The sequence below is a fragment of the Pristiophorus japonicus genome, chromosome 20, assembly GCF_044704955.1.
Source record: "Pristiophorus japonicus isolate sPriJap1 chromosome 20, sPriJap1.hap1, whole genome shotgun sequence".
NCBI lineage: Eukaryota > Metazoa > Chordata > Chondrichthyes > Pristiophoridae > Pristiophorus > Pristiophorus japonicus.
The window spans coordinates 6,624,820-6,650,976 of record NC_091996.1 but is presented as its reverse complement, the minus strand read 5'-3'; the positions used below and the strand labels follow the sequence as shown (position 1 = coordinate 6,650,976).

Here is a 26,157-nt window from a genome sequence, read left to right as displayed (position 1 = left end):
TAAACCTCTCTGCCTCTCTACCTCTCTTTTCTCCTTAAAACCTATCTCTTGGTCACCTGTGCTAATTTCTACTTATGTGGCTCGGTGTCAATTTTTAAAAATCTCAACACTCCTGTGAAGCGCTTTGGGATGTTTCACTACGTTAAAGGTGCTATATAAATACAGGTTGTTGTTGTTGATGTACTTGGATCATTGCAACCCCGGTTAATGGGATGGGGGGGGGGGTGAAGGTCAGAGTGGGGGAGGGGAGCGTGAGGATGGTCAGAGTGACGGGGGGAGGGGGAGGGGGAGGAGGTCAGAGCGGGCGAGGGGGAGCAGAGTGGTGGGGGGAGGGAGTGCGAGAGAAGGGGGGGGGGAGGGGAAAGAGTGCGGGAGGAGGTCAGTGTGGGAGGAGGAAGCTGAACGTGCCTTGTCTTAACAATTCTCCACGTCAATATAAAAATAATTAAATTGGACGTATTTTACAGTGGGGAATTTTACTAATCGATTGGTGCCTATAGCTGCAGTAAATAACCTCAATCAAAGTCAGGCGTTAAAATGACTCCCTGTAATTGTATCCTCAGCGCTCCATAATAATTTACAATATGAAGCTAAGCTCCATGCAAATATTCAACATCTGCGCCTCTGGACAGATTATCCTGTAACGTTGCGGATTTGCTTTGAGCAGAGGTCCCAGCACGCACGTTCTGACCGGGTTACAAACTTTAACACGTGCAGGTTGCGTCCATTAGAACCTCAATTGCCACTAACACATAAACCACACTTTTATGGTCATTATAAAATGCTGGTTTCGGGAGTGGACTGATCACAGTTTGTCGGGAAAATACGGCATCAAATAAACCTCTGCGGCAGCAAGGGCACGTTGACCCCACAACAGAAAATGCTCGGCAGGCTTGTAGACTGAGGGCAAACAGTTGTATCGCATTACAGGCAGCATGGTTAGTTCATCCCATCTTCAAGGATTTTTTTTTTGGATGCTAATTAAAATGCAAGATAATACGTTGAGCTGCTCAGTTTAGAAGCAGGAAGAAAAATAGATAAGGATTGTTATTTAAACAGATCATTTGTAGAGGTCAAAGCTCAGGGGGGTTTCCTTTGGGTGAGGAGAAATGTGCTGGGGTGGGAGTGGGCGGAGGGGGAGACCTTTAGTCTGGAATTTTGAGGGGGAGTGGGAGGAGGAGGAAGAGTGGGAGGAGGAGGAAGAGTGGGAGGAGGAGGAAGAGTGGGAGGAGGAGGAAGAGTGGGAGGAGGAGGAAGAGTGGGAGGAGGAGGAAGAGTGGGAGGAGGAGGAAGAGTGGGAGGAGGAGGAAGAGTGGGAGGAGGAGGAAGAGTGGGAGGAGGAGGAAGAGTGGGAGGAGGAGGAAGAGTGGGAGGAGGAGGAAGAGTTGGAGGAGGAGGAAGAGTTGGAGGAGGAGGAAGAGTTGGAGGAGGAAGAGGAGGAGGAGGAAGAGGAGGAGGAGGAAGAGGAGGAGGAGGAAGAGTTGGAGGAGGAAGAGGAGCAGGAAGAGGTGGAGGAAGAGGTGGAGGAAGAGGTGGAGGAAGAGGTGGAGGAGCAAGAGTTGGAGGAGGAGGAGGAAGAGTTGGAGGAAGAGGTGGAGGAAGAGGAGGAGGAGCAAGAGTTGGAGGAGGAGGAGGGTTGGTGGAGGAAGAGTTGGAGGAGGAGGAGGAAGAGTAGAAGGAAGAGTTGGACGAGGAGGAGGAAGAGTAGAAGGAAGAGTTGGACGAGGAGGAGGAAGAGTAGAAGGAAGAGTTGGAGGAGGAGCAAAAGGTTGAGGAGCAGAGTGCACAGGAGGAAGATGAGCACGAAGAGGAGGTGGAGTAGCAGAGCGCGGGGGAGGAAGATGATATTGATTGTGACAAAGGCAAACCGGAAGCTGGAACTTCCACGGTCAGCAAGCTTACAGTCGCAGAAATCTGTTTATCCGTGTGGTATGATGGACTGAGAATTGATCGTGGCAAAGGTCGAATTGATTGACGGAATCGGCCATCTTTTAAAAGTATACTACATGAATACACTCAGCTAAACCAATAAACTCCAGCTGGTGGGGGTGTGTAGACAAAGGGGACATAACCTTAATATCAGAGCCAGGTAGATTCTGGCTCAATTAATCATTTTAATTCGGAAAGCGATAGATTTTTGCTAGCCACGGGTACAGTGGCGATTGAGCCAAAGCGAGTGGTTGGAGCTAAGATACAGATCAGCCATGACCTCACTGAATGGCAGAACAGGCTCGAGGGGCTGAATGGCTCCTCCTGTTCCTACGTGCAATGTATTTGCTTCATGGGTTCTTTGCTAAGAATTCATAGCAACATATTGCTATTAAGAACTAGTTGGTTTATTAACAGAAGGTTTAACAATCACACTACACATTACCAGTTCATCCACCAGGCTCACAACCACCTGCCTCATCGTGGATCCCCCGAACCCAACTGGCTGGGGTTTTATTGAGTCTTGTGAGCATCAAGACTCATCTTGTAAGCCACTCACAACTAACACTCACAGGTGCACACATTACACTATGAATGGTGACCGACTCACTCAAAGTTATCACCTTCTCCACTGACGCAAAAGAAATGAGAGGGAACTTGCTCCAGTGAAACCAGAACATTGTCCATCAAAAGGATTAGATGTCCCAAACCATGCTTTAGATGTTTTGGAGGGGGGGGGGGGGATTATGTAAATTCCAGGTGGAAGGATTCTTATCCGCTACAGATTTCAATTGCTTTGGACCACAATACAATCCTGCTTACTGTGGATTTATTCTATTGATTTTAAAATAAAGCACACATTAGAGGCTCGCGAGGATTAATAATAGCAACTGTGCTTTCCCAGGAGCCTATTAGACTGGACGGACATCTGCCTGCTAATCCAAACCACTGGGATTCTGGCCGGCTGCCTCACCACCAATCCTCCACAGAAACAGGGGCTGCCCAATAGATTTTACGTTAAATAGATTCTGTAGTGTCACGGTGACTGGAAGGACATGGGCACAGTGGTAGGGTCATAAATGTTTCCAGCAGAAACATTCATCTACTTTATTAATATAAATCTCGTACGGTAGGCTGAAGATTTCTGGGGTGGAAGAATTGCTAGAGTATACGGCACAGAAACAGGCCATTCGGCCCAACTGGTCCATGCCGGTGTTTATGCTCCACACCAGCCTCCTGCCACCCCTCCTCCTCTCGTCCTTTCAGCATATCCTTCTATTCCTTTCTCCATCATGTGCTAATCTAGCTTCTGCTTTAATGCATCTATACTATTTGCCTCAACTACTCCTTGTGGAAGCGAGTTCCACATTCTCACCGCTCTCTCGGTAAAGAAGTTTCTCCTGAGTTCCCTGTGTCTATCCTATTGGAGCCTTTCATAATCTTAAAGACCACAGGTCACCACCTCAGCCTTCTCGTTTCTCGAGAAAAGTGCCCCAGTCCGATCAATCCTTCCCGACAGGTGTAACCTCTCAGTTCTGGTTTCATTCTAGTAAATCTGTTTTTGCACCTTCTCCAGTGCTTCTATATTCTTTTTATCAAATGGAGACCAGAAATGTGCGCAGGGCTATGGGGAGAGAGCGGGAGGAGTGGGATGAATTGGATAGCCTCCATCAAGAGCCAGCACAGATGTGATGGGCTGAATGGCCTCTTTCTGTATGCCTTGGATTGGGCAGTGATTTTTGTACTAATAGTCTGAAAATGACTAGTTGTTGTTTTGCTGTCTGATAGAACACTTCTTTATAAATTTATGAATTAATATCCCGTTTCGATATTCGACTTTGAACTCGATAACGCGCCATGGTAGTGCATGCGATGGGTGAGCTTTAGCACATGTGGAGCACTTGGACAGCACACAAACTGAACTAAAGATGCACGTAAAAATGTTGCAATGTTATTTCAAGGTCATCAACTCTCAGGATTCAGTTAAATAGCAATTGAATGGTTCAGTGAGAACATCTGTGCATCACTAAATTAGCGCCTTGAAGCCATTCTTAGGTATCGCATACAAGGCATAAAAATCCTTCACTCGAAGCGTACGTTACTCCAGATTTACATCGGACGATTAGCAATGGCGCAAAGAAAACTGCACCAACACTAAATATGTGGATTAAATGCACCCCCATGTCTCAGATTGTCTAATGTTACAATGCACAGTTGCTGCTAAATCAGCCCTAAAACCTACCTCTCTGACCAAGCTTTTGGTCACCTATCCCACAATCTCCATCTTTAGCTCGACGTCAATTTGTGATTGATTACACTCCTGTGAAGGCCTTGGGGTGTTTTACTATGTTAACAGCGCTACATAAATGTACACTGCTGTCATTACATGGTATTTATAGCATGTTTATGGTGTCATTATTGTGAGTATGTCTTTATAGGTCCGTGTGTGTGCAGAAATACGCATTGATGTGCGTGTATTATACAGGTGTGTCCGATTCTGGCCTCTTGCACATCCCCCACTCTCTTCACCCCACCAGTGCCAGCCCGCCTTCAGCTGCTATGGCCACAAGTTCTGGAATTCCCTCCCTAAACCTCTCCGTCTCTCTCTCCTCCTTTGAGACGCTCCTTAAAACCAACCTCTTTGACCAAGCTTTTGGTCACCTGCGCTAATATCTCCTTGTAGAAACATAGAAACTAGGTGCAGGTGTAGGCCATTCGGCCCTTCGAGCCTGCACCACCATTCAATATGATCATGGCTGATCATTCACCTTAGTACCCCTTTCCTGCTTTCTCTCCATACCCCTTGATCCCTTTAGCCGTAAGGGCCATATCAAACTCCCTCTTGAATATATCCAATGAACTGGCCTCAACAACTCTCTGCGATAGGGAATTCCACAGGTTAACAACTCTCTGAGTGAAGAAGTTTATAAGAACATAAGAATTAGGAACAGGAGTAGGCTATCTAGCCCCTCGAGCCTGCTCCGCCATTCAATAAGATCATGGCTGATCTGGCCGTGGACTCAGCTCCATTTACCCGCCCTCTTCCCATAACCCTTAATTCCCTTCTTGGTTAAAAATCTATCTATCTGTGACTTGAATACATTCAATGAGCTAGCCTCAACTGCTTCCTTGGGCAGAGAATTCCACGGATTCACAACCCTCTGGGAGAAGAAATTCCTTCTCAACTCGGTTTTAAATTGGCTCCCCCCGCATTTTGAGGCTGTGCCCCCTAGTTCTAGTCTCCCCTACCAGTGGAAACAACCTCTCTGCCTCTATCCTGTCTATCCCTTTCATGATTTTAAATGTTTCTATTAGATCACCCCTCAGCCTTCTGAACTCCAAAGAGTAAAGACCCAGTCTACTCAATCTATCATAAGGTAACCCCCTCATCTCCGGAATCAGCCTAGTGAATCGTCTCTGTACCCCCTCCAAAGCTAGTATATCCTTCCTTAAGTAAGGTGACCAAAACTGCATGCAGTACTCCAGGTGCGGCCTCACCAATACCCTGTACAGTTGCAGCAGGACCTCCCTGCTTTTGTACTCCATCCCTCTCGCAATGAAGGCCAACATTCCATTCGCCTTCCTGATTACCTGCTGCACCTGCAAACTAACTTTTTGGGATTCATGCACAAGGACCCCCAGGTCCCTCTGCACCACAGCATGTTGTAATTTCTCCCCATTCAAATAATATTCCCTTTTACTGTTTTTTTTCCCCCAAGGTGGATGACCTCACACTTTCCGATATTGTATTCCATCTGCCAAACCTTAGCCCATTCGCTTAACCTATCCAAATCTCTTTGCAGCCTCTCTGTGTCCTCTACACAACCTGCTTTCCCACTAATCTTTGTGTCATCTGTAAATTTTGTTACACTACACTCTGTCCCCTCTTCCAGGTCAGCTATGTATAATGTAAACAGTTGTGGTCCCAGCACCGATCCCTGTGGCACACCACTAACCACCGATTTCCAACCCGAAAAGGACCCATTTAACCCGACTCTCTGCTTTCTGTTCGCCAGCCAATTCTCTATCCATGCTAATACATTTCCTCTGACTCCGCGTACCTCTATCTTCTGCAGTAACCTTTTGTGTGGCACCTTATCGAATGCCTTTTGGAAATCTAAATACACCACATCCATCGGTACACCTCTATCCACCATGCTTGTTATATCCTCAAAGAATTCCAGTAAATTAGTTAAACATGATTTCCCCTTCATGAATCCATGCTGCGTCTGCTTGATTGCACTATTCCTATCTAGATGTCCCGCTATTTCTTCCTTAATGATAGTTTCAAGCATTTTCCCCCACTACAGATGTTAAACTAACCGGCCTATAGTTACCTGCCTTTTGTCTGCCCCCTTTTTTAAACAGAGGCATTACATTAGCTGCTCTCCAATCCACTGGTACCTCCCCAGAGTCCAGAGAATTTTGGTAGATTATAACGAATACATCTGCTATAACTTCCGCCATCTCTTCTAATACGGAAAAGAGTGACTAAAGTAAATGTTGGTCTCTTAGAAGATGAGAAGGGGGATTTAATAATGGGAAATGTGGAAATGGCTGAGACCTTAAACATTTTGCTTCGGTCTTCACAGTGGAAGACCCAAAAACCATGTCATTTCATCAGGACCAGGGGACTGGTCTCCCTTGAGTCCCATTAGCCTGTCCAGCACTATCTCCCTAGTGATAGTGATTGTCTCAAGGTCCTCCCTTCCCACATTCCTGTGACCAGTAATTTTTGGCATGGTTTTTGTGTCTTCCACTGTGAAGACCGAAGCAAAATAATTGTTTAAGGTCTCAGCCATTTCCACATTTCCCATTATTAAATCCCCCTTCTCATCTTCTAAGGGACCAACATTTACTTTAGTCACTCTTTTCCGTTTTATATATCTGTAAAAGCTTTTACTATCTGTTTTTATGTTTTGCGCAAGTTTACCTTCGTAATCGATCTTCCCTTTCTTTATTGCTTTTTTAGTCATTCTTTGCAGTTGTTTAAAATTTTCCCAATCCTCTAGTTTCCCACTAACCTTGGCCATCTTATACGCATTGGTCTTTGATTTGATACTCTCCTTTATTTCCTTGGTTATCCACGGCTGGTTATCTCTTCTCTTACCGCCCTTCTTTTTCACTGGAATATATTTTTGTTGCGCACTATGAAAGAGCTCCTTAAAAGTCCTTCACTGTTCCTCAATTGTGCCACCGTTTAGTCTGTGTTTCCAGTCTACTTTAGCCAACTCTGCCGTCATCCCACTGTAGTCCCCTTTGTTTAAGCATAGTACGCTCGTTTCTGCCACAACTGCCTCACCCTCAATCTGTATTACAAATTCAACCATACTGTGATCACTCATTCCGAGAGGATCTTTTACTAGGAGATCGTTTATTTTTCCTGTCTCATTACACAGGACCAGATCTAAGATAGCTTGCTCCCTTGTAGGTTCTGTTACATACTGTTCTAAGAAACAATCCCGTATGCATTCTATGAATTCCTCCTCCAGGCTACCCCGTGCGAGTTGAGTTGACCAATCGATTTGTAGTTTCTCCTCATCTCAGTCCTAAATGGCTTACCCCTCATCCTTAGACTGTGTCCTCTGGCTCTGGACTTCCACAACATGGGGAACATTCTTGCTGCATCTAACCCTTCAGAATTTTATATGTTTCTATGAGATCCCCTCTCATCCTTCTAAACTCCAGTGAATACAGGCTCAGTCGATCCAGTCTCTCCTCATATGTCAGTCCTGCCATCCCGGCAATCAGTCTGGTGAACCTTCGCTGCACTCCCTCAATAGCAAGAATGTCCTTCCTCAGGTTAGGAGACCAAAACTGAACACAATAAGTCCAGGTGAGGCCTCACCAAGGACCTATACAACTGCAGTAAGACCTCCCTGCTCCCTACCACAGAAAGTTGTTGAGGCCAATTCACTAAATATATTCAAAAAAGAGTTAGATGTAGTCCTTTCTACTAGGGGGATCAAGGGGTATGGCGAGAAAGCAGGAATGGGGTACTGAAGTTGCATGTTCAGCCATGAACTCATTGAATGGTGGTGCAGGCTCGAAGGGCCGAATGGCGGTGCAGGCTCGAAGGGCCGAATGGCCTACTCCTGCACCTATTTTCTATGTTTCTATACTCAAATCCCCTAAGCTATGAAGGCCAACATACCATTTGCCTTCTTCACCGCCTGCTGTACCTGCATGCCAACTTTCAATGACTGATGTACCATGACATCCAGGTCTCGTTGCACCTCCCCTTTTCCTAATCTGCCGCCATTCAGATAATATTCTGCCTTCGTGTTTTTGCCCCCAAAGTGGATAACCTCACATTTATCCACATTATACTGCATCTGCCATGCATTTGCCCACTCACCTAACCTGTCCAAGTCACCCTGCAGCCTCTTAGCGTCCTCCTCACAGCTCACACCGCCGCCCAGCTTAGTGTCATCTGCAAACTTGGAGATATTACATTCAATTCCTTCATCTAAATCATTAATGCATATTGTAAATAGCTGGGGTCCCAGCATTGAGCCCTGCGGCACCCCACTAGTCACTGCCTAGTATTCTGAAAAGGACCCGTTAATCCCAACTCTCTGCTTCCTGTCTGCCAACCAGTACATGACCCCCAACACCATGTGCTTTAATTTTGCACACCTTGTCAAAAGGCTTTTGAAAGTCCAAATACACCACATCCACTGGTTCTCCCTTGTCCACTCCACTAGTTACATCCTCAAAAAATTCCAGAAGATTCGTCAAGCATGATTTCCCTTTCATAAATCCATGCTGACTTGGACCGATCCTGTCACTGCTTTCCAAATGCGCTGCTATTTCATCTTTAATAATTGATTCCAACATTTTCCCCACTACTGATGTCAGGCTAACCGGTCGATCATTACCCGTTTTCTCTCTCCCTCCTTTTTTAAAAAGTGGTGTTACATTAGCTACCCTCCAGTCCATAGGAACTGATCCAGAATCGATAAGACTGTTGGAAAATGATCACCAATGCATCCACTATTTCTAGGGCCACTTCCATAAGTACTCTGGGATGCAGACTATCAGGCCCCGGCGATTTATCGACCTTCAATCCCATCAATTTCCCGCCTAATAAGGATGTCCTTCAGTTCCTCCTTCTCACTAGACCCTCGGTCCCCTAGTATTTCCGGAAGGTTATTTGTGTCTTCCTTAGTGAAGACCAAAGTATTTGTTCAACTGGTCTGCCATTTCTTTGCTCCCTATTACAAATGTTGCTGAATCCGACTGCAAGGGACCTACGTTTGTCTTCACTAATCTTTTTCTCTTCACATATCTATAGAAGCTTTTGCAGTCAGTTTTTATGTTCCTGGCAAACATAGAAACATAGAAAATAGGTGCAGGAGTAGGCCATTCGGCCCTTCTAGCCTGCACCGCCATTCAATGAGTTCATGGCTGAACATGCAATTTCAGTATCCCATTCCTGCTTTCTCACCATACCCCTTGATTCCCCTAGTAGTAAGGACTTCATCTAACTCCTTTTTGAATATATTTAGTGAATTGGCCTCAACAACTTTCTGTGGTAGAGAATTCCACAGGTTCACCACTCTCTGGGTGAAGAAATTCCTCCTCATCTCGGTCCTAAATGGCTTCCCCCTTATCCTTAGACTGTGTCCCCTGGTTCTGGACTTCCCCAACATTGGGAACATTCTTCCTGCATCTAACCTGTCTAACCCCGTCAGAATTTTAAACGTTTCTATGAGGTCCCCTCTCATTCTTCTGAACTCCAGTGAATACAAGTCCAGTTGATCCAGTCTTTCTTGATATGTCAGTCCCGCCATCCCGGGAATCAGTCTGGTGAACCTTCGCTGCACTCCCTCAATAGCAAGAATGTCCTTCCTCAGGTTAGGAGACCAAAACTGTACACAATACTCCAGGTGTGGCTGGCAAGCTTCCTCGCGTACTCTATTTTCCCCCTCCTAATTAAACCCTTTGTCCCCCTCTGCTGAATTCTAAATTTATTCCGATAACATTCCTGTGAAGCGCTGTGAAGGATGTTTTACGACGTTAAAGGCACTATATAAATACAAGATGTTGTGCTTTCTAAACCAGGTGTCTTGCCATGAACCATTATTCATGCTGGTCTTGGAGAAATGTTCCCAAGTACATTTTCCATAAGTTCTGGAGATTTAAATCTTTACTTGTGGGGCTAACTAAAACTAGGAATCATTAATAAGATTAGACACTAATAAATCCAATAGGCAATTCAGGTGAGTGGTGAGAATGTGGAACTCGCTACCACAGGGAGTGAATGAGGCGAATAGTATAGATGCAATTAATGGAAAGCTGGATAAACATGAGGGAGAAAGGAATATGCTGATAGGGTGAGATGAAAAGGAGTGGGAGGAGGCGAGTGTGGAACATAGAATCATAGAATCGTACAGCAATGCAGGAGGCCATTCGGCCCATCGAGTCTGCGCCGGGTCTTTCAAAGAGCAATCCCGTCAGTCCCACTCCCCCGCTCTTTCCCTATATCCCGGCAATTTTTTCCTCCTTCAAGTACTTAACCAATTCCCTTTTGAAGGCTACGATTGAACCTATTTCCACCGCCCTATCAGGCAGTGCATTCCAAATCCTAAACCCCTCATTGCATGAATTTTGTTTCTTAAGAACATAAGAAATAGGAGCATGAGAAGGCCATATGGCCCCTTGAGCCTGCTCCGCCATTCACTAAGATCATGGGCTGATCATCGACCTCAACTCCACTTTCCCGCCCGATCGCCATTGCCCTCGATTCCACTCGACTCCAAAAATCTATCGTTCTCAGCCTTGAATATATTCAGAGACTCAGCATCACAGCTCTCTGCGGCAGAGAATTCCAAAGATTCACAACCCTCAGAGAAGAAATTCCTCCTCATCTCTGTCTTAAATGGTCAGCCCCTTATCCGGAGACTATGCGCCTAGTTCTAGACACACTCCAGAAGGGGGAAACATTCTCTCAGAATCTACCCTGTCAATCTCTCTTCAGAATCTTATATGTTTCAATGAGGTCACCTCTCATTCTTCTAAACTCCAGAGAGTATAGCCCCATTCTACACAATCTCTCATCATAGGACGGCCCTCTTGTCCCAGGAATCAATCGAGTGAACCTTTGTTGCACTGCTCCCATGTCGCTTTCCTCCCGTCACCTTGACCTGTTTCTGTGCTGCAAATACTACGCAATATGTAATCTATTGCCCCAGACCAACACTGCGCCATCTTGGAGGAAAAAGCTGTACCTTTCCGGGGTGTACTTTCTGTTCATTCTCCACCTGAACCAGGGCAGCAATGGGGCCAGTAAAGCCACAATTACAGCGTGCAGCACCACCCACAAGAGAAACCAATCCGCAGTGAAAATCCCAGACTTTACATAATAATTCTTAACAAGCATTAATAGGGAAAACCACAGATTCAATTCAATTTCTCCAAGAAACTGAACAATGAACTGTTGTAGGGTTCTTTACACGCACAAATGCAAGACCCAGAGCTGACAGCTTGTCTAATATGTTGGCTCCCATACCAATATATATTTTTTTTAAATGTATTCGCTCACGGGATGTGCGCGCCGTTAGAAAGGCTGGCATGTATTGCCCATCTCGAATTGCCCTCGAGAAGGTGGTGGTGAGCCGCCTTATACAACTGAGCGTCTCGCTGGGCCATTTCAGAGGGCAGTTAAGTGTCAACCACTTTGCTGTGGGTTGGAGTCACATATAGGCCAGACCGGGTAAGATAGACAGCAAATTTCCTTCCCTGAAGGACATGAGTGAACCAGATGGATTTGAACGACAATCCAGTATTACTAATTGCTGATACTAGCTTTTAATTCCAGATTTATTTAATGAACTGAATTTAAATTCCCCAGCTGCCATGGTGGGATTTGAACTCGTCTCCCCGAATCATTGGTCCCGACCTCTGGATTACTAGTTTAGTGACATAACCATTTGCTAATGTCCCCGACATAGCAATAGACAACCAGCTTGAAAGGCAATTATTAGCTTAATAGGATGAACAGGGGAATTATGGAGCTATGATAATAGAGGCCAACCCTGAATAGTAATTAATTGTAAAGAGGGATTCAGCAGGAAATAAGCATGAACACCACATTCTGGTTGATGAAGGGAGGGGCGGGGGAGAAAGGGTATTTCCACTTTGGAACTGTATGGAATGTGGAACACAAGAAATGGGAGCAGGAGTAGGCCTTTTGGCCCTTCGAGCTTACTCCGTGCTGCTGTCCTGCAAATCGCTCCCCATATTTAAGATTTAATAAAATTAACTCCCATGTATCGTTTATTCAACGTACAGAATCGCCCATTAAGCTCCACAGTACACCTTTATACAGCCCATAAAGGGAAAGTGTTTGGGCAATGCCTCTATTAGATGCCAGAGTATCATTGTCTTGAAGGTGCATATCCCGTAGTAATGTATTTGGTTCATGGGTTGTTTGCTTAAGAATTCATTGCAACACATTGCTATTAAGAACTAGTTGGTTTATTAGCAAAGGTTTAACAATCACACTACACATTACCAGCTCAACCACCTGCCTCATCGTGGATCCCCTGAACCCAATTGGCTGGGGTTTTATTGAGTCTTGTGAACATCACGTGACTAGCTAAGCCACTCCCAACTCAACAGCAAACCTGTGAGCATACTCATAGGTACATATATTACACCCGTCAATTGTATAGCTACCAATCAGCATTAGCAAGTGTCAGATTGTACAGAACCTGCACTTCAATTAGACTCAAAACAAAGAAGTGACCTAATTGAGGTGATTGTTAAGATAGAAACTATTTCTTCTGGTGGTGGGAAGTGGGGTAGTGGGCAGGGGGGGGAGAACAGACAGAGAGTCCAGAACAGGGGGGCATAACCTTAAAATTAGAGCCAGGCCGTTCAGGGTTGATGTCAGGAAGCACTTTTTCCACACAAAGGGGAGTGGAAATCTGGAACTCTCTCCTTTAAAATGGTCAACTGAAAATGTCAAAACTGAGATTGATAGACTTTTTGTTAGGGCAAGGGTATTAAAAAGAAAAATAAGACTTGCATTTATATAGCGCCTTTCACGACCACCGGATGTCTCAATGCGCTTTGCAGCCAATGATGTACTTTGAAATGCAGTCACTGTTGTAATGTGGGAAACGCAGCAGCCAATTTGCGCACAGCAAGTTCCCACAAACAGCAATGTGATAATGACCAGATAATCTGTTTTTGTGATGTTGACTGAAGGATAAATATTGGCCCCAGGACATCGGGGATAACTCCCCCTGCTCTTCTTCAAAATAGCGCAGTGGGATCTTTTATGTCCACCTGAGAGAGCAGACGGGGCCTTGGTTAAGACTGAATTAAAGGATATGGAACCAAGGCGGGCGGGTTAAGATGCAGATCAGCCATGATCTAACTGAATGGCGGAACAGGCTCGAGGGGTCAAACAGCCTCCCTTCTGTTCCTGCAACGGCCCCATTTAAACAGCCGATTGAAGATAGCGGCTTCCAACTCACTGATGAAAATAAGCTGCATTTCCTTCTGTTTCCCCCCCCACTTCCCCAAACATTGTTGCTCACCTGACGAGAGTTGGCAGATTGAGAGGCGGGACCGAATCTTTCACAGCTTGAGCACTGGCGTCCGGGGGAAAGGTCTTCAGTGCGGGGTCTGTGAGGGGAGCACTGGGTCCTAAATTTAAAAAAAAAACGCGTTTCAAAATTAATCACTATTTCTCAATCAAATACTCTTTTCCTGTCACTAATACGGCAGATTTATAGGGTATAATAACGTCAGTGAACTTTGTTACACCATGCTTAAGTCATAAAGTTTGTCTATTGTTATAGGGTTTCCTGCATCTAAGTGCATAGCAAGTAAGTCTAATTTACATTCCATATGCAAGTTGCTTTGGATTGCTCGTTGACCGACATTGGCTTCAGGTCTGGCAACGGCAAAATGTTAAAATTCTCATCCACGTTTTCAAATGACTCGCCCCCTTCTCTATCTCCAACTTCCACCAGCCTTACAACCCTCGGAGATCTCTGCATTCCTCCAACTCTGGCCTCTCGTGCATCTCTGAGTTTCATCGCCGCCCCCTCGCCCCCCCCCCCCCCGACCGTTGGCGGCTGTGGGTTCAGCTGCCGAGGCCCCAAGATCTGGAACTCCCCTCCCTCCCGAAACACCTCTCTTCTCCTTTAAGACACTCCTTAAAACCGACCTCTTTGACCAAGCTGGGTGTCAAATTTGGGTCTGATTTCACTCCTGTGAAGCGCCTCGCGACGTTTCATTACCTTACCAGAGGCGCTAAACAAATGCAGGTTTGATGTTGTTGACTGTGCGCTGAGAGGTTACAAACCAGATGATTTTAACGACTCGTATTTTGTCTTTTTTGACACTTTCTGAACCTTTCACTTGTCTAACGGCTTTGGAACTAACCATCACTCGGTGAAAAAATGCCACAGATTTAGCACGAGATGGTCTCTCATCTGCAGCCACTATCTTGTTATTGGTGGAATTTCAGGCAACTTTCAGCGCAGTGATCATCAAACGGCAGTGTGACCATATCATTGGTCCAAAGTCTTGGATATTGGTGGTCCTCCCCAATATCCCGTCCCACCATGCATATTAACTGAAGACCACTTATACATCCCTGAGGCTCGGGAGCATCTTGGATTTTTACCTTTGTTGCCATTTAGGGTAAAGGCATGGACCCGCAAGGATTTAATTTTCAATCCTATGCATTTGCAAACATAACGGATCTCGGAGTTCCACTTTAGGATGTATCCAACGACGAGGCAACATGAAGAACAGCCTCCTTGCAAAACCTCGCGGACCCATAACATTCCAGACGGTTCGAATCCCAATGAGTAGGAGACACAACCAAGTCTTTGGAGGCTCGGCAGCCGGACTGCCCAGGGTCCCTCAGGCCAGGGCTTGCGTTCCCCTCTCCTCCCCCATCACCGCTGGTATTAAGCGCATGAAAAAATTTAGACTTGCAATTACTTTACAACTTTCACAACCTCTGGATGTCCCAAACGCTTTACAGCCAATCAAGTACTTTTGATAGTGCAGCAACTGTTGTGATGCAAGAAAGACAGCAGCCAATTTGTGGCAGGCAAACTCCCGCAAACGGCAACGTGATAATGGACCAGATAATCGTTTACTTTAGTGATGTTGATTGAGGGATAAATATTGGCCCCAGGATAGCCCTGCTCTTCTTCTGAATAATGGCCACGGGATCTTTGACGTCCATCTGAGAGGGCAGACGGGGCCTCGGTTTAAGGTCTCCTCCGAAAGATGGCATGTCTGACAGCGCAGCACATATTTCAGGTGGGTGTCTGGAGCACCATATCCATGGAATTTACTTGATTTTTATTTTTTTCTTTGAGTGCATTAATGATTGATCTCCAAACCAAGGTGTGCATTACATAAGAATTAGGAGCAGAATTGGCCATTCGGCCCCTCGAGCTTGCTCCGTCATTCAATGAGATCATGGCTGATCTTCTACCTCAACTCCACTTTCCTGCACTATCCCCATATCCCTTGATTCTGTTAATATCCAAAAAATCTATCTATCTCTGTCTTGAATATACTTAAAGACTGAGCCTCCACAGCCCTCTGGGGTAGAGAATTCCAGAGATTCACCACCCTCTGAGTGAAGAAATGTCTCCTTATCTCAGTCCTAAATGGCCGACCCCTTATTCTGAGACTGTGACCACTGATTCTGGACTCCCCAGCCAGAGGAAACATCCTCCCTGCATCTACTCTGTCAAGCCCTGTAAGAATCTTGGATGTTTCAATGAGATCACCTCTCATTCTTCTAAACTCGAGAGAATATCGGCCTAGTCTACTCAATCTCTCCTCATAGGGCAACGTCCCCATCCCAGGAATCAGTCTGCTGAACCTTTGTTGCAATCCCTCTATGGCAAATATAGTCTTCCTTCGGTAAGGAGACCAAAACTGTACACAATACTCCAGTTGCTGTCTTACCAGGACCCTATATAATTGCAGCAAGATGTCGTCACTCTTGTACTCAAATCCTCTTGTATTAAAGGACAACAGTCCATTTGCTTTCTTAATTGCTAGCTGCACCTGCATTGGCTGTGGCCCTACGCAGCCCCCTGCCACCCCCCCACATGCCAGTTACGATGAGTAGTTTGGTTACCTGGCACCTGATTGGCCATCTGTCTCCGAAAGGCAGCTTGGGCAGCGGCTTGGGCAGCAGGGACGCTGGTTACCGGCTTCTCGGTGGCTGGTGCTCCGTGCTTCACCATCTTACCCGTTGGTTTTGGAACTGATGGGGGATGTGCAGGTGGGCAGTGGTGGGGCAGGGGAAAGAAGAAAAAAAACATTTTTCAGAAGCCGGCTGCGTAAAGTTTACGAAATTCCTCAACACGCCGACAACAACTTGCATTTATATAGCGCCTTTAACGTCCCCAAGGCGCTTCAAAAACAGGAGCGATCATCAAACAGAATCTGACACCGAACCCCAGCAGAGAGAGATATTGGAACGGGTGACCAAAAGCTTGGTCAAAGAGGAAGGTTTGAAGGAGCACTTTAAAGGAGAGAGGCCGCCAATGGAGGGGACGAAAGAAGTTGGGAATGCAGTAGGGTCCAGAATTGGAGGAGTGCAGAGATTGTTGAGGTGTTTTAGAGCTGGAATGGGTTACAGAGATAGGGAGGGGCGGGTGAGGCCGTCGAGTGATTTGAACACAAGGATGAGAATTTTCAATCTGAGGTGTGGCTGGACCAAGAGCCAGTGTGAGGACAGGCGGGTGGGGGGGGGGGGGGGTGACGGGCGAGCGGGATTTGGTGCGAGTTGGGCGACAGCCAGCGGAGCTTTGGATGAACTGAACTTTACCCAGGGCGGAAGATGGGAGGAGAGCGTTGTAATAGTCGAGACTGGAGGTAACGGAAGGGTGGATGAGGGTTTATGGACGCTCGCCTGTTCTTCCCGAGTGAATCGTCCACGGCTTGACGTCATCGTTTTTGAAAGTTATAGTAAGTGGTAAAATCTCGACTGTTGCAGTGCGACATGCCGCCATTGTGTCTCTGACTTTAAGGAGGCTGTCTATTCCATTTCCGTTTGACGGAGTTGAACAGGGCGAGGGCAAAGAGAAGGATGAACCTCAAAATGAGCTGGGACTGACGGATGACTCCTTGGTTGTGGTATCACCGAGCACTTCAGCGTGTAAACAATAGCAGCCGAGAGGTGCTTTGAATGACCTTAACAGGACCCTTGCCCTCCAGATCCAAGAGTTGAAGATTCCTGCACAAGCCGAATAAAGTAAGCAATGTGCACCTTGCGTTTACAGCTCCTTTCGAGCCCGGGACCTCTGCACGTGAAAGGTGCCAAACGCCTGAGAAATGGGGGGCAAAGTTCCTTTCACCATCTACGTTAAAGATGGGTTGGGCATCTACAAAATGGTCAGATGCCAAGAGCCATCGATGCTAAGAGGCCGTTTCCCCCTGGCTGGGGAGTCTAGAACCAGGGGGGGCACAGTCTCAGGACAAGGGTCGGCCATTTAGGACTGAGATGAGGAGGAATTTTATTCACTCGGAGGATGGTGAATCTTTGGAATTCTCTAACCCCAGAGGTCTGTGGATGCTCGGGTGTCGAGTATATTCGAGGGTGAGATAGCTCGAGAGAGAGTTTTGGACACTAAGGGAATCAAGAGATATGATCAGGCAGCATCTGTGGAGAGAGAAACCAAGTTAACATTTCAACTTTTACATCAGAGCAGGGATCGAGCGGGAAGGCGAATTTGCGCGAGATCAGCAGCCGTGGTCTCATTGAATGGCCGAGCAGGCTCGAGGGGCCGAATGGTCGACTCCTGATCCTATACGTTATCTTCCTACGTTCATAGCATTTATGAGATTACACTCAGCAAAGTGCGACTCCTCTGCTGGGTCTGTATAATCTCGCCCCACTCCCACGGCCGTGTTCATTCTTGGCCAGATCCAACGGCCACTTGGAGGTGAGCGAGGAGACCCATATCCTTGGGTGTGTTTGGGAACCCTTTGGGCTATTTGTGCTTGCTGCTAGGGTTGTAGAATTCCTGGAAGAGTTATGGCTTTGTTTAACTAGAAATTGTGTTGCGAAACAAACAGAGGTACCAAAGTATGCAAGCTGTAACCACCTTAATACATCAGGTAAAGCAGGCAGTCAGCCTTACTCCTCCAAACTCCCAAAATAAACTCCTTCCTCTTAGAACAAAAATAGCCTTTGTAACTGTGCAAACACCAAGTCGGAAGTTTTTCCTCTCGTGTCCCATTTGACCAAAAGCAGCTGATTGGCCTAAATGCCAACTTCCCCTCAAGGACCTGGCATCTGATCGAAGACTGGTTGGTTAACTTGGCAGCCCTTATTCAATGTTCTTGCAGCACAGCTTACTATTGACTTCAAAAAGGCCACAGCTTTGAAAAAAAAAAATGGAGGTAGGCACAATACATCTTTTGCAAGTTCATACACGTGCCCACTAGCTACTACACTGCTGTGCTGTCACAGCCGAGACGATAATCCAGCAGTTGGTGCTGGATGCGACGGAGGAATAATTCATTTGACTGCAAATCCGTCTTTCGGCTGAGATGTTAAAACCGAAGCCCCGTCTGCCCTCTCAGGCGAGTGCAAAAGATCCCAAGGCGCTATTTCGAGCAAGAGCAGCTGAGTGCTCCCGGTGTCCTGGGGCCAAGATTTACTCCTTGATCAACATCACCAGAAAAATATTATCTGGTCATTATCACATTGCTGTTTGCGGGAGCTTGCTGCGCGCAAATTAACTGCCGCGTTTCCAACTTTGCAGCAGTGACTACACACTTCAAAAAGTACTTCATTGGCTGTAACGTGCTTTGGGACATCCCGAGGGCCTGAAAGGCACTATTTATGAATGCAAGACTTTTTTTCTTGCAAACCACAACTACTAGTGGGAGATGGAAAAATAAGCATCATCATTAGAAATAAGCCAGAGAGAGGGGCCAGCTACAGCCAGTAACACTGCGTAAACACATTGGAGCCGAAACTGCCCACCGCTGGAAACAGGGCGCACGCCCCCTGTTTCTAGTGATTTTACTGGCGCGGTGGCCTTTTGAGCGAAATTCGCTCATTGGCTTTTTTTTTCTTCAGCGAACTGGAAGTCGGTTATAATGGGGGCGCATATGCAGCGGTGAGCACACTGGGGGGTCGGAAGTTTTTGGGGGGGGGGGGTAGTGGCGCTGATGACGTCATCACGGCGCCGCGTTACCATGGCTCTCCCCTTCACGTAAGGAGAGCCTGCGCGATTGTTTAAGTCTGGCCCACTGGGCCACCAGGGAGGGTTCTGGCCAGGCCAGTGGCCTTGCACCCAAGAGGGGGAATTCACTGCCTGTTGGCGGCCCGGCTTAACCCGGGGGGCACAACTGTCGGCCCGACATGGCAGTCGGCCAACAGAAAAACAACATGCCGGCAGTGTCAGTGTCCCTCCCCTTTAATGGGAGCCACACCGCCTCACTGCGCCGCCTGAGAAAAGTAGCTTTTGGCACTGGCAGGAGCAAGATTTTCTCGGCGAAATCTCATCGTCGGTGGGGTGGGAGGGGGAGGGAAAAAAAAGAGAGGAACATCGGCGGTGCACACTCTGAGGACGCACTTAGAACAGATCGGCAGCAGTGGAACAGTGGAGGGGGGCATCACCGGGATACTGCAGGAGCGGAATTTTTAAAATGGCGGCCATTACACGAAAAATCGGCGGCCGCCAATTGCCGGTGGTAACAGGCCTTAAGAGAAGGGGCAATTTCGGCCTCATTATCTCATACCTGGGCAACTTTCCAGGAATCCACTTCCTTGGCAAACCGATAGGCTGCAAAGTCAGTAGCTCAGTATATCCTCTGTGTCAGGCCACTCCACCCCACAGTCAATAAACCGTTAAGTACTATTTTTACAAACATTTTATGAAAATTGCATTCGGTTTTCCATTGTAACACAAATGGTACCTTACATCTTAAAAGGATTACCCAGGATATATGGCACAGAAACAGGCCATTCTGCCCAACCAGTCCATGCCGGCGTTTATGCTCCATTCGAGCCTCCTCCCATCTTTCCTCATCTAAATCTATCAGCATAACCCTCTATTCCCTTCTCCTCTCATATGCTTGTCTCGCCTCCCCTTAAATGTATCTATACTATTCGCTTCAACCATTCCCTGTGCGAGTTCTACATTCTCACCACTCTTTGGGTAAAGAAGTTTCTTCTGAATTCCCTATTGGATTTCTTGGTGACTATCTTGTATTGATGGCCTCTAGTTATGCTCTTCCCCACAAGTGGAAACATAAGAACATAAGAATTAGGAACAGGAGTAGGCCATCTAGCCCCTCGAGCCTGCTCCACCATTCAACAAGATCATGGCTGATCTGGCCGTGGACTCAGCTCCACTTACCCGCCCTCTCCCCATAACCCTTAATTCCCTCATTGGTTAAAATCTATCTATCTGTGATTTGAATACATTCAATGAGCTAGCCTCAACTGCTTCCTTGGGCAGAGAATTCCACAGATTCACAACCCTCTGGGAGAAGAAATTCCTTCTCAACTCGGTTTTAAATTGGCTCCCCCGTATTTTGAGGCTGTGCCCCCTAGTTCTAGTCTCCCTGACCAGTGGATACAATCTCTCTGCCTCTATCTTGTCTATCCCTTTCATTATTTTAAATGTTTCTCTAAGATCACCCCTCAATCTTTTGAACTCCAACGGGTAAAGACCCAAGTCTACTCAATCTATCATCATAAGGTAACCCCCTCATCTCCGGAATCAGCCGAGTGAATCGTCTCTGTACCCCCTCCAAAGCTAGTATATCCTTCCTTAAGTAAGGTGACCAAAACTGCACACAGTACTCCAGGTGTGGCCTCACCAATACCCTGTACAGTTGCAGCAGGACCTCCCTGCTTTTGTACTCCATCCCTCTCGCAATGAAGGCCAACATTCCATTCGCCTTCCTGATTACCTGCTGCACCTGCAAACTAACTTTTTGGGATTCATGCACAAGGACCCCCAGGTCCCTCTGCACCGCAGCATGTTGTAATTTCTCCCCATTCAAATAATATTCCCTTTTACTGTTTTTTTTTCCCCCCCAAGGTGGATGACCTCACATTTTCCGACATTGTATTCCATCTGCCAAACCTTAGCCCATTCGCTTAACCTATCTAAATCTCTTTGCAGCCTCTCTGTGTCCTCTACACAATCCGCTTTCCCACTAATCTTTGTGTCATCTGCAAATTTTGTTACACTACACTCTGTCCCCTCTTCTGGGTCATCTATGTATATTGTAAACAGTTGTGGTCCCAGCACCGATCCCTGTGGCACACCACTAACCACCGATTTCCAACCGGAAAAGGACCCATTTATCCCGACTCTCTGCTATCTGTTAGCCAGCCAATTCTCGATCCGTGCGAATATATTTCGTCTGACTCCACGTACCTTTATCTCCGTTTCTCTCTGTTTCCATTCTATCAAAACCTTTCATAATTTTAAAGACCCCTATTAGGTCATCCCTCAGCTTTCTTTGTTAAAAAGAGACCCAACCTGTTAATCCTTTCCTGATATGTATACCCTCGCATTTCTAGGACATCTTTGTAAATCTTCTCTGCACCCTCTCCAGTGCCTCTATATCATTTTTATATTAGAGAGATAGAAAAGGTGGACATAACATTGGATGATGAGATTAGTAATGAGATAAGTACATGAAGCAAAATAATGATTTAATATTTCGGCCATCTCTCTATCATTATCTGTGGTAATATCCTGTCTATCCCTTAATGACCCTATTCCCATCCCAACCTTTCTTTTTTATTGATGTGGCTGTAAAATTTACTATCTTGTTTTACTTTCCTTAATTTCTTGGCTTCTCTTTGCCTTCCTAATTGTTTTTTTGATTTCTCTCCTAATCTTTTTGTATTCTCCCTCATGCACTCCCCTGCTGTCTATGTACTTAATGTTTGCCTCTTTCCTTACCCTCAATTGTTCCCTTATGGCTTTATTCATCCACGAGTCTCATTAGTGTTTTGTTTGTTGTTTCCTTTTAGTGGAATATATTGTTCCTGCGCTCTATGGAACACCGTTTTAAATGTTTCCCATTGCTGTTTTTTTGCCAAATATTGTTGCCCATTTTTTTGCCAAATATTGTTGCCCATTTTATTTTCCCCAAGTTCTATTCTCAGCCCCTCAAAATCAGCTCGTCTCCAATCTGATGCCCTGGCTTTCGTCATCCTTATGTCGTTCTCAATTATCTTAAAGTTAACATTTAGAAACAGTGCAAGATATTTAATCTCTCAGGTGGACATAAAGGATCCCATGGCACTATTCTGAAAAGAGCAGAGGAGTTCACTCTGGGCAATATTTATCCTGTCAACCAGCATCACTTAACAAAAAAAATTAAAACTGCATTATCTGGTGATTTATTGCATTTCCCTTTGTGGAAGCTTGCTGTGCTCAAATTGGCGGCTTCATTTCCAACATCATCTCGGCCTTGATTACAAAGAGGATTTGAGTAAAGTGTAAAGATGTCTTACTGCAATTACATAGGGCTCTGGTGAGACCGCAACTGGACTATTGTGTACAGTTTTGGTCTCCTTACCTTAAGAGAAGGATATGCTTGCCACAGAGGGAGTGCAACAAAGGTTCACCAGACTGATTCCTGGGACGGGGGGATTGTCCTATGAGGAGAGATTGAGCAGACTAGGCCTATATTCTCTAGAGTTTAGAAGAAAGAGAGGTGATCTCATTGAAACATCCAAGATTCTTACAGGGCTTGACAGGGTAGATGCAGGGAGGATGTTTCCTCTGACTGGGGAGTCGAGAACCAGAGGACAGAGTCTCAGAATAACGGGTCGGCCATTTAGGACTGAGATGAGGAGAAATTTCTTCACTCAGAGGGTGGTGAATCTTTGGAATTCTCTACCCCAGAGGGCTGTAGAGGCTCAGTCATTGAGTATGTTCAAGACAGAGATCGATAGACTTTTGGACACTAAAGGAATCAAGGGATATGGGGATTGGGCAGGAAAGTGGAGTTGAGGTAGAAGATCAGCCATGATCTCATTGAATGGCGGAGCAGGCTCGAGGGGCCGAATGGCCGACTCCCGCTCCTAATTCTTATGACAACAGTGACTACACTTCAAAAACTGCTTCATTGGCTGTGAAGTGCTTCAGGATGTTCGGAGGTAATGGCAGGAGCTTTAGAAATGCAAGTTCTTTCTGGTTACAACAGCACTGCGTGACCGACGGTGTTTTATTCTGCGCGCTCTTACCGGCAGTAGCAGGGGGAGTCCCGGCGGGCTGAAGCTTGCCGAAGGGAGTGGACTGTGCGGTGATCATTGCGGGCTGAAAGGAGGGCAGCCTCGCAATGGGAGAATGGCGGAAGGAAGGCCCCTCCTCCAGTTTCCCAGCCTGACTCACATCCTCCAGCTCTTCGGAACATTTGGGGGATAAGAAAGCGGACCTGGACAAGTTAGCTGCGGGGGGGAAAAAATAATGGTCAGGACACAGATTAATTCTCCCCAGACAAAGAAGCGAGCCGTGTTTCTTTAAAAGGGAAAGTGACAGCACAGACCGATTTTGAAGTTACCGCCCCCACCACTTGCAGCAGGCGTGTCTGGGCGAATGGCGATTCGCCCGCGATACGCAACGGCCGGTATAACGTGGTCAGCGCTACTGCAACACAAGAATATTCCTTCTGCAGTGACCTTTCGTTCGGTTCTTTCAGCTCCACGCTCACATTCACCTTCATTTAAACTGCAGTCGGTGCTCAGTAACACCACAGGAGGGGATTAGAAGGGTTTAAGGATACAAAGAGTAATTGAACATTTAAAAAAAAAACTCATTCACTGAATGTGGGTGTCACTGCCAAAGCCGGCATTTATTGCCCATCCCTAATTGCCCCTCGAGGAGGTGGTGGTGAGCCGCCGCCTTGAACCGCTGCAGTCCGTGTGGTGAAGGTGCTCCCACACTGCTGACCTTGTTGCAGCGGTTTGGTACAACCGAGTGGCTGGCTAGGCCATTTCAGAGGAGCAGTTAAGAACCAACCACATTGCTGTGGGTCTGGAGTCACATATAGATAGGCCAGACCGGGTAAGGACGGCAGATTTCCTTTCCTAAAGAGGATTACTGAACTAGATGGGCTTTTACGACAATCCGCTAGTTTCACGATCGGCGTTACTGATACTAGCTCTTAAATTCCAGATTTATTTAATTAACTGAATTTAAATTCCCCCAGCTTCCGTGGTGGGATCTGAACTCATGTCTCCGGATCATTAGTCCAGGCCTCTGGATTACTCGTCCAGTAACATAACCGCTATGCTACCGTTCCCGTATTAATGAGATGTTATTTACTTCTGTTTGTTCTTGCATTCGGTGCAGCTCAACGAGGTGTAAACTGGTGAGCAAACACAGCATTCTCCACCATCAACTTGCATGGAAGCTCGGCACCGTCCAAGACAAAGCAGCCCGCTTGAGGGGCACCCCATCCACCACCTTCAACACTCACTCCCTCCACCACCGGCGCACTGTGGCTGCAGTGTGCACCATCTACAAGATGCACTGCAGCAACTCGCCAAGGCTTCTTCAGCAGCACCTCCCAAACCCGCGACCTCTACCACCTAGAAGGACAAGGGCAGCAGGTGCATGGGAACACCACCACCTCCACGTTCCCCTCCCAGTCACACACCACCCTGACTTGAAGTATATCGCCGTTCCTTCATCGTTGCTTGGTCAAAGTCCTGTAACTCCTTCCCTAACAGCACTATGGGAGCACCTTCACCACACGGACTGCAGCGGTTCAAGGCAGTGGTTCACCACCACCTTCTCAAGAGGCAATTAGGGAATGGGCAATAAATGCCACATCACATGAACGAATTAAACAAAAATTTCTGGCGGAGCCCTTAAGACGATGTAACCGGCAACTTTGAAATTGACTTGAACGCAAATAGTCCCCCTGATTTTTTTGGTGCACGGCCCAATCACAGCCTCTTACGCACGTGAAACTTAACCATGGAAAAGCTATTCCCGGGCTGTGCGGGACCGACAGAGAGCTGAGCATCCGCGCAGCTTGGAGGGAACATTGGATTAACAGTCAGCACCTTTTTGGCCGCTCTTAGCGTGGACTTGGCAAGGCGCAGCGGGGGAGGGGGTATCTGGTGTCACCCTGGCGGTGCTCGGTATCAGCACAGACGTTGCCGCAGCCGACGGGTTCAAGTGACTCTCAGCCCACTCCCCCTTACGGGTACCCCACACCTCCCATTTCCCGAGGTTCCATCTGTGTTACCTGGTGCGGTGGATCTCACGGGTGGAGTCTGTCTTTTCGAAAGGAAGTTTCGTAGCTGGGATTGTTTCACTGGAGAAAGTTTGCCTGACAATAAAAGAAACCAAATATGAGATTGTGTTAAAAACACTACACATTATCACGGTCTGAAAGTCAATCCAGGGGTGTGTCGGTCACTGCTTCGCCAGAAGAACGTAAGTATTAGGAGCAGGAGTAGGCCATACAGCCCCTCGAGCCTGCTCCACCATTCTGTAAGATCATGGCGGATCTTCTGCCTCAACTCCACTTTCCTGCGCTATTAGAGAGGTTCATAGAGTGATACAGCACAGAACAACTTGTATTTATATAGCGCAGTAAAACGTCCCAATGCACTTCACAGGAGTATTTTAAGACAAAACAAATAAATTTGACACGAGCCACATTAGAAGAAATTACGGCAGATGACCAAAAGTTTGGTCAAAGTAGTAGGTTTTAAGGAGCATCTTAAAGGAGGATAGAGGGGTTTCGGCAGAGATTTCCAGAGCTTGGGGCCCAGGCAACAGAAGGCACGGCCACCGATGGTCGAGCGATTATAATCAGGGATGCTCAGGAGGGCAGAATTAGAGGGGCGCAGATATCTCGGTGGCAGGGGGGGGTGTGTGGGGGTGGTGCAGGAGGAGATTACAGAGATTGGGAGGGGCGAGGCCATGGAGGGATTTGTAAATGAGGGATATTTAAAAAGCTTGATCTGCCACCTTCAAAGATTTACGTATTCGAAGCCTGGGAACGTTCAACCGGGAAAATCTGCTGGCTCAGGTGGAGGCTAGAGATTGGCACAATGGACCAGAAAGTAGGAGGCTATCAGCCCCAAGATACCCAGACACGATCTCATCAGTTGGCCTAGAGACCAGACATGATCCCACTAGGCACGTTTTCTAATGTCCCCAAGTAAGGAGACCAAAAACATGCTCCTACCAACAGTCAGATGCCAAACAGACTGGAAAG

The 26,157-nt window shown here is 46.7% G+C and overlaps 1 protein-coding gene across 1 annotated transcript in view; it reads right to left on the bottom strand.

The window, feature by feature from the left end:
* Positions 1-26,157, bottom strand: part of LOC139233074 (nuclear pore complex protein Nup214-like) — a gene marked incomplete at its 5' end in the record, with an annotated part of 130,875 nt that overhangs the window by 75,505 nt on the left and 29,213 nt on the right. Inside the window, 4 exons of the mRNA XM_070863594.1 lie at positions 13,482-13,590; positions 16,064-16,192; positions 23,165-23,368; positions 25,177-25,260. Coding sequence (XP_070719695.1) covers positions 13,482-13,590; positions 16,064-16,192; positions 23,165-23,368; positions 25,177-25,260 — 526 coding nt within the window. The remainder of the gene's footprint in view (positions 1-13,481; positions 13,591-16,063; positions 16,193-23,164; positions 23,369-25,176; positions 25,261-26,157) is intronic.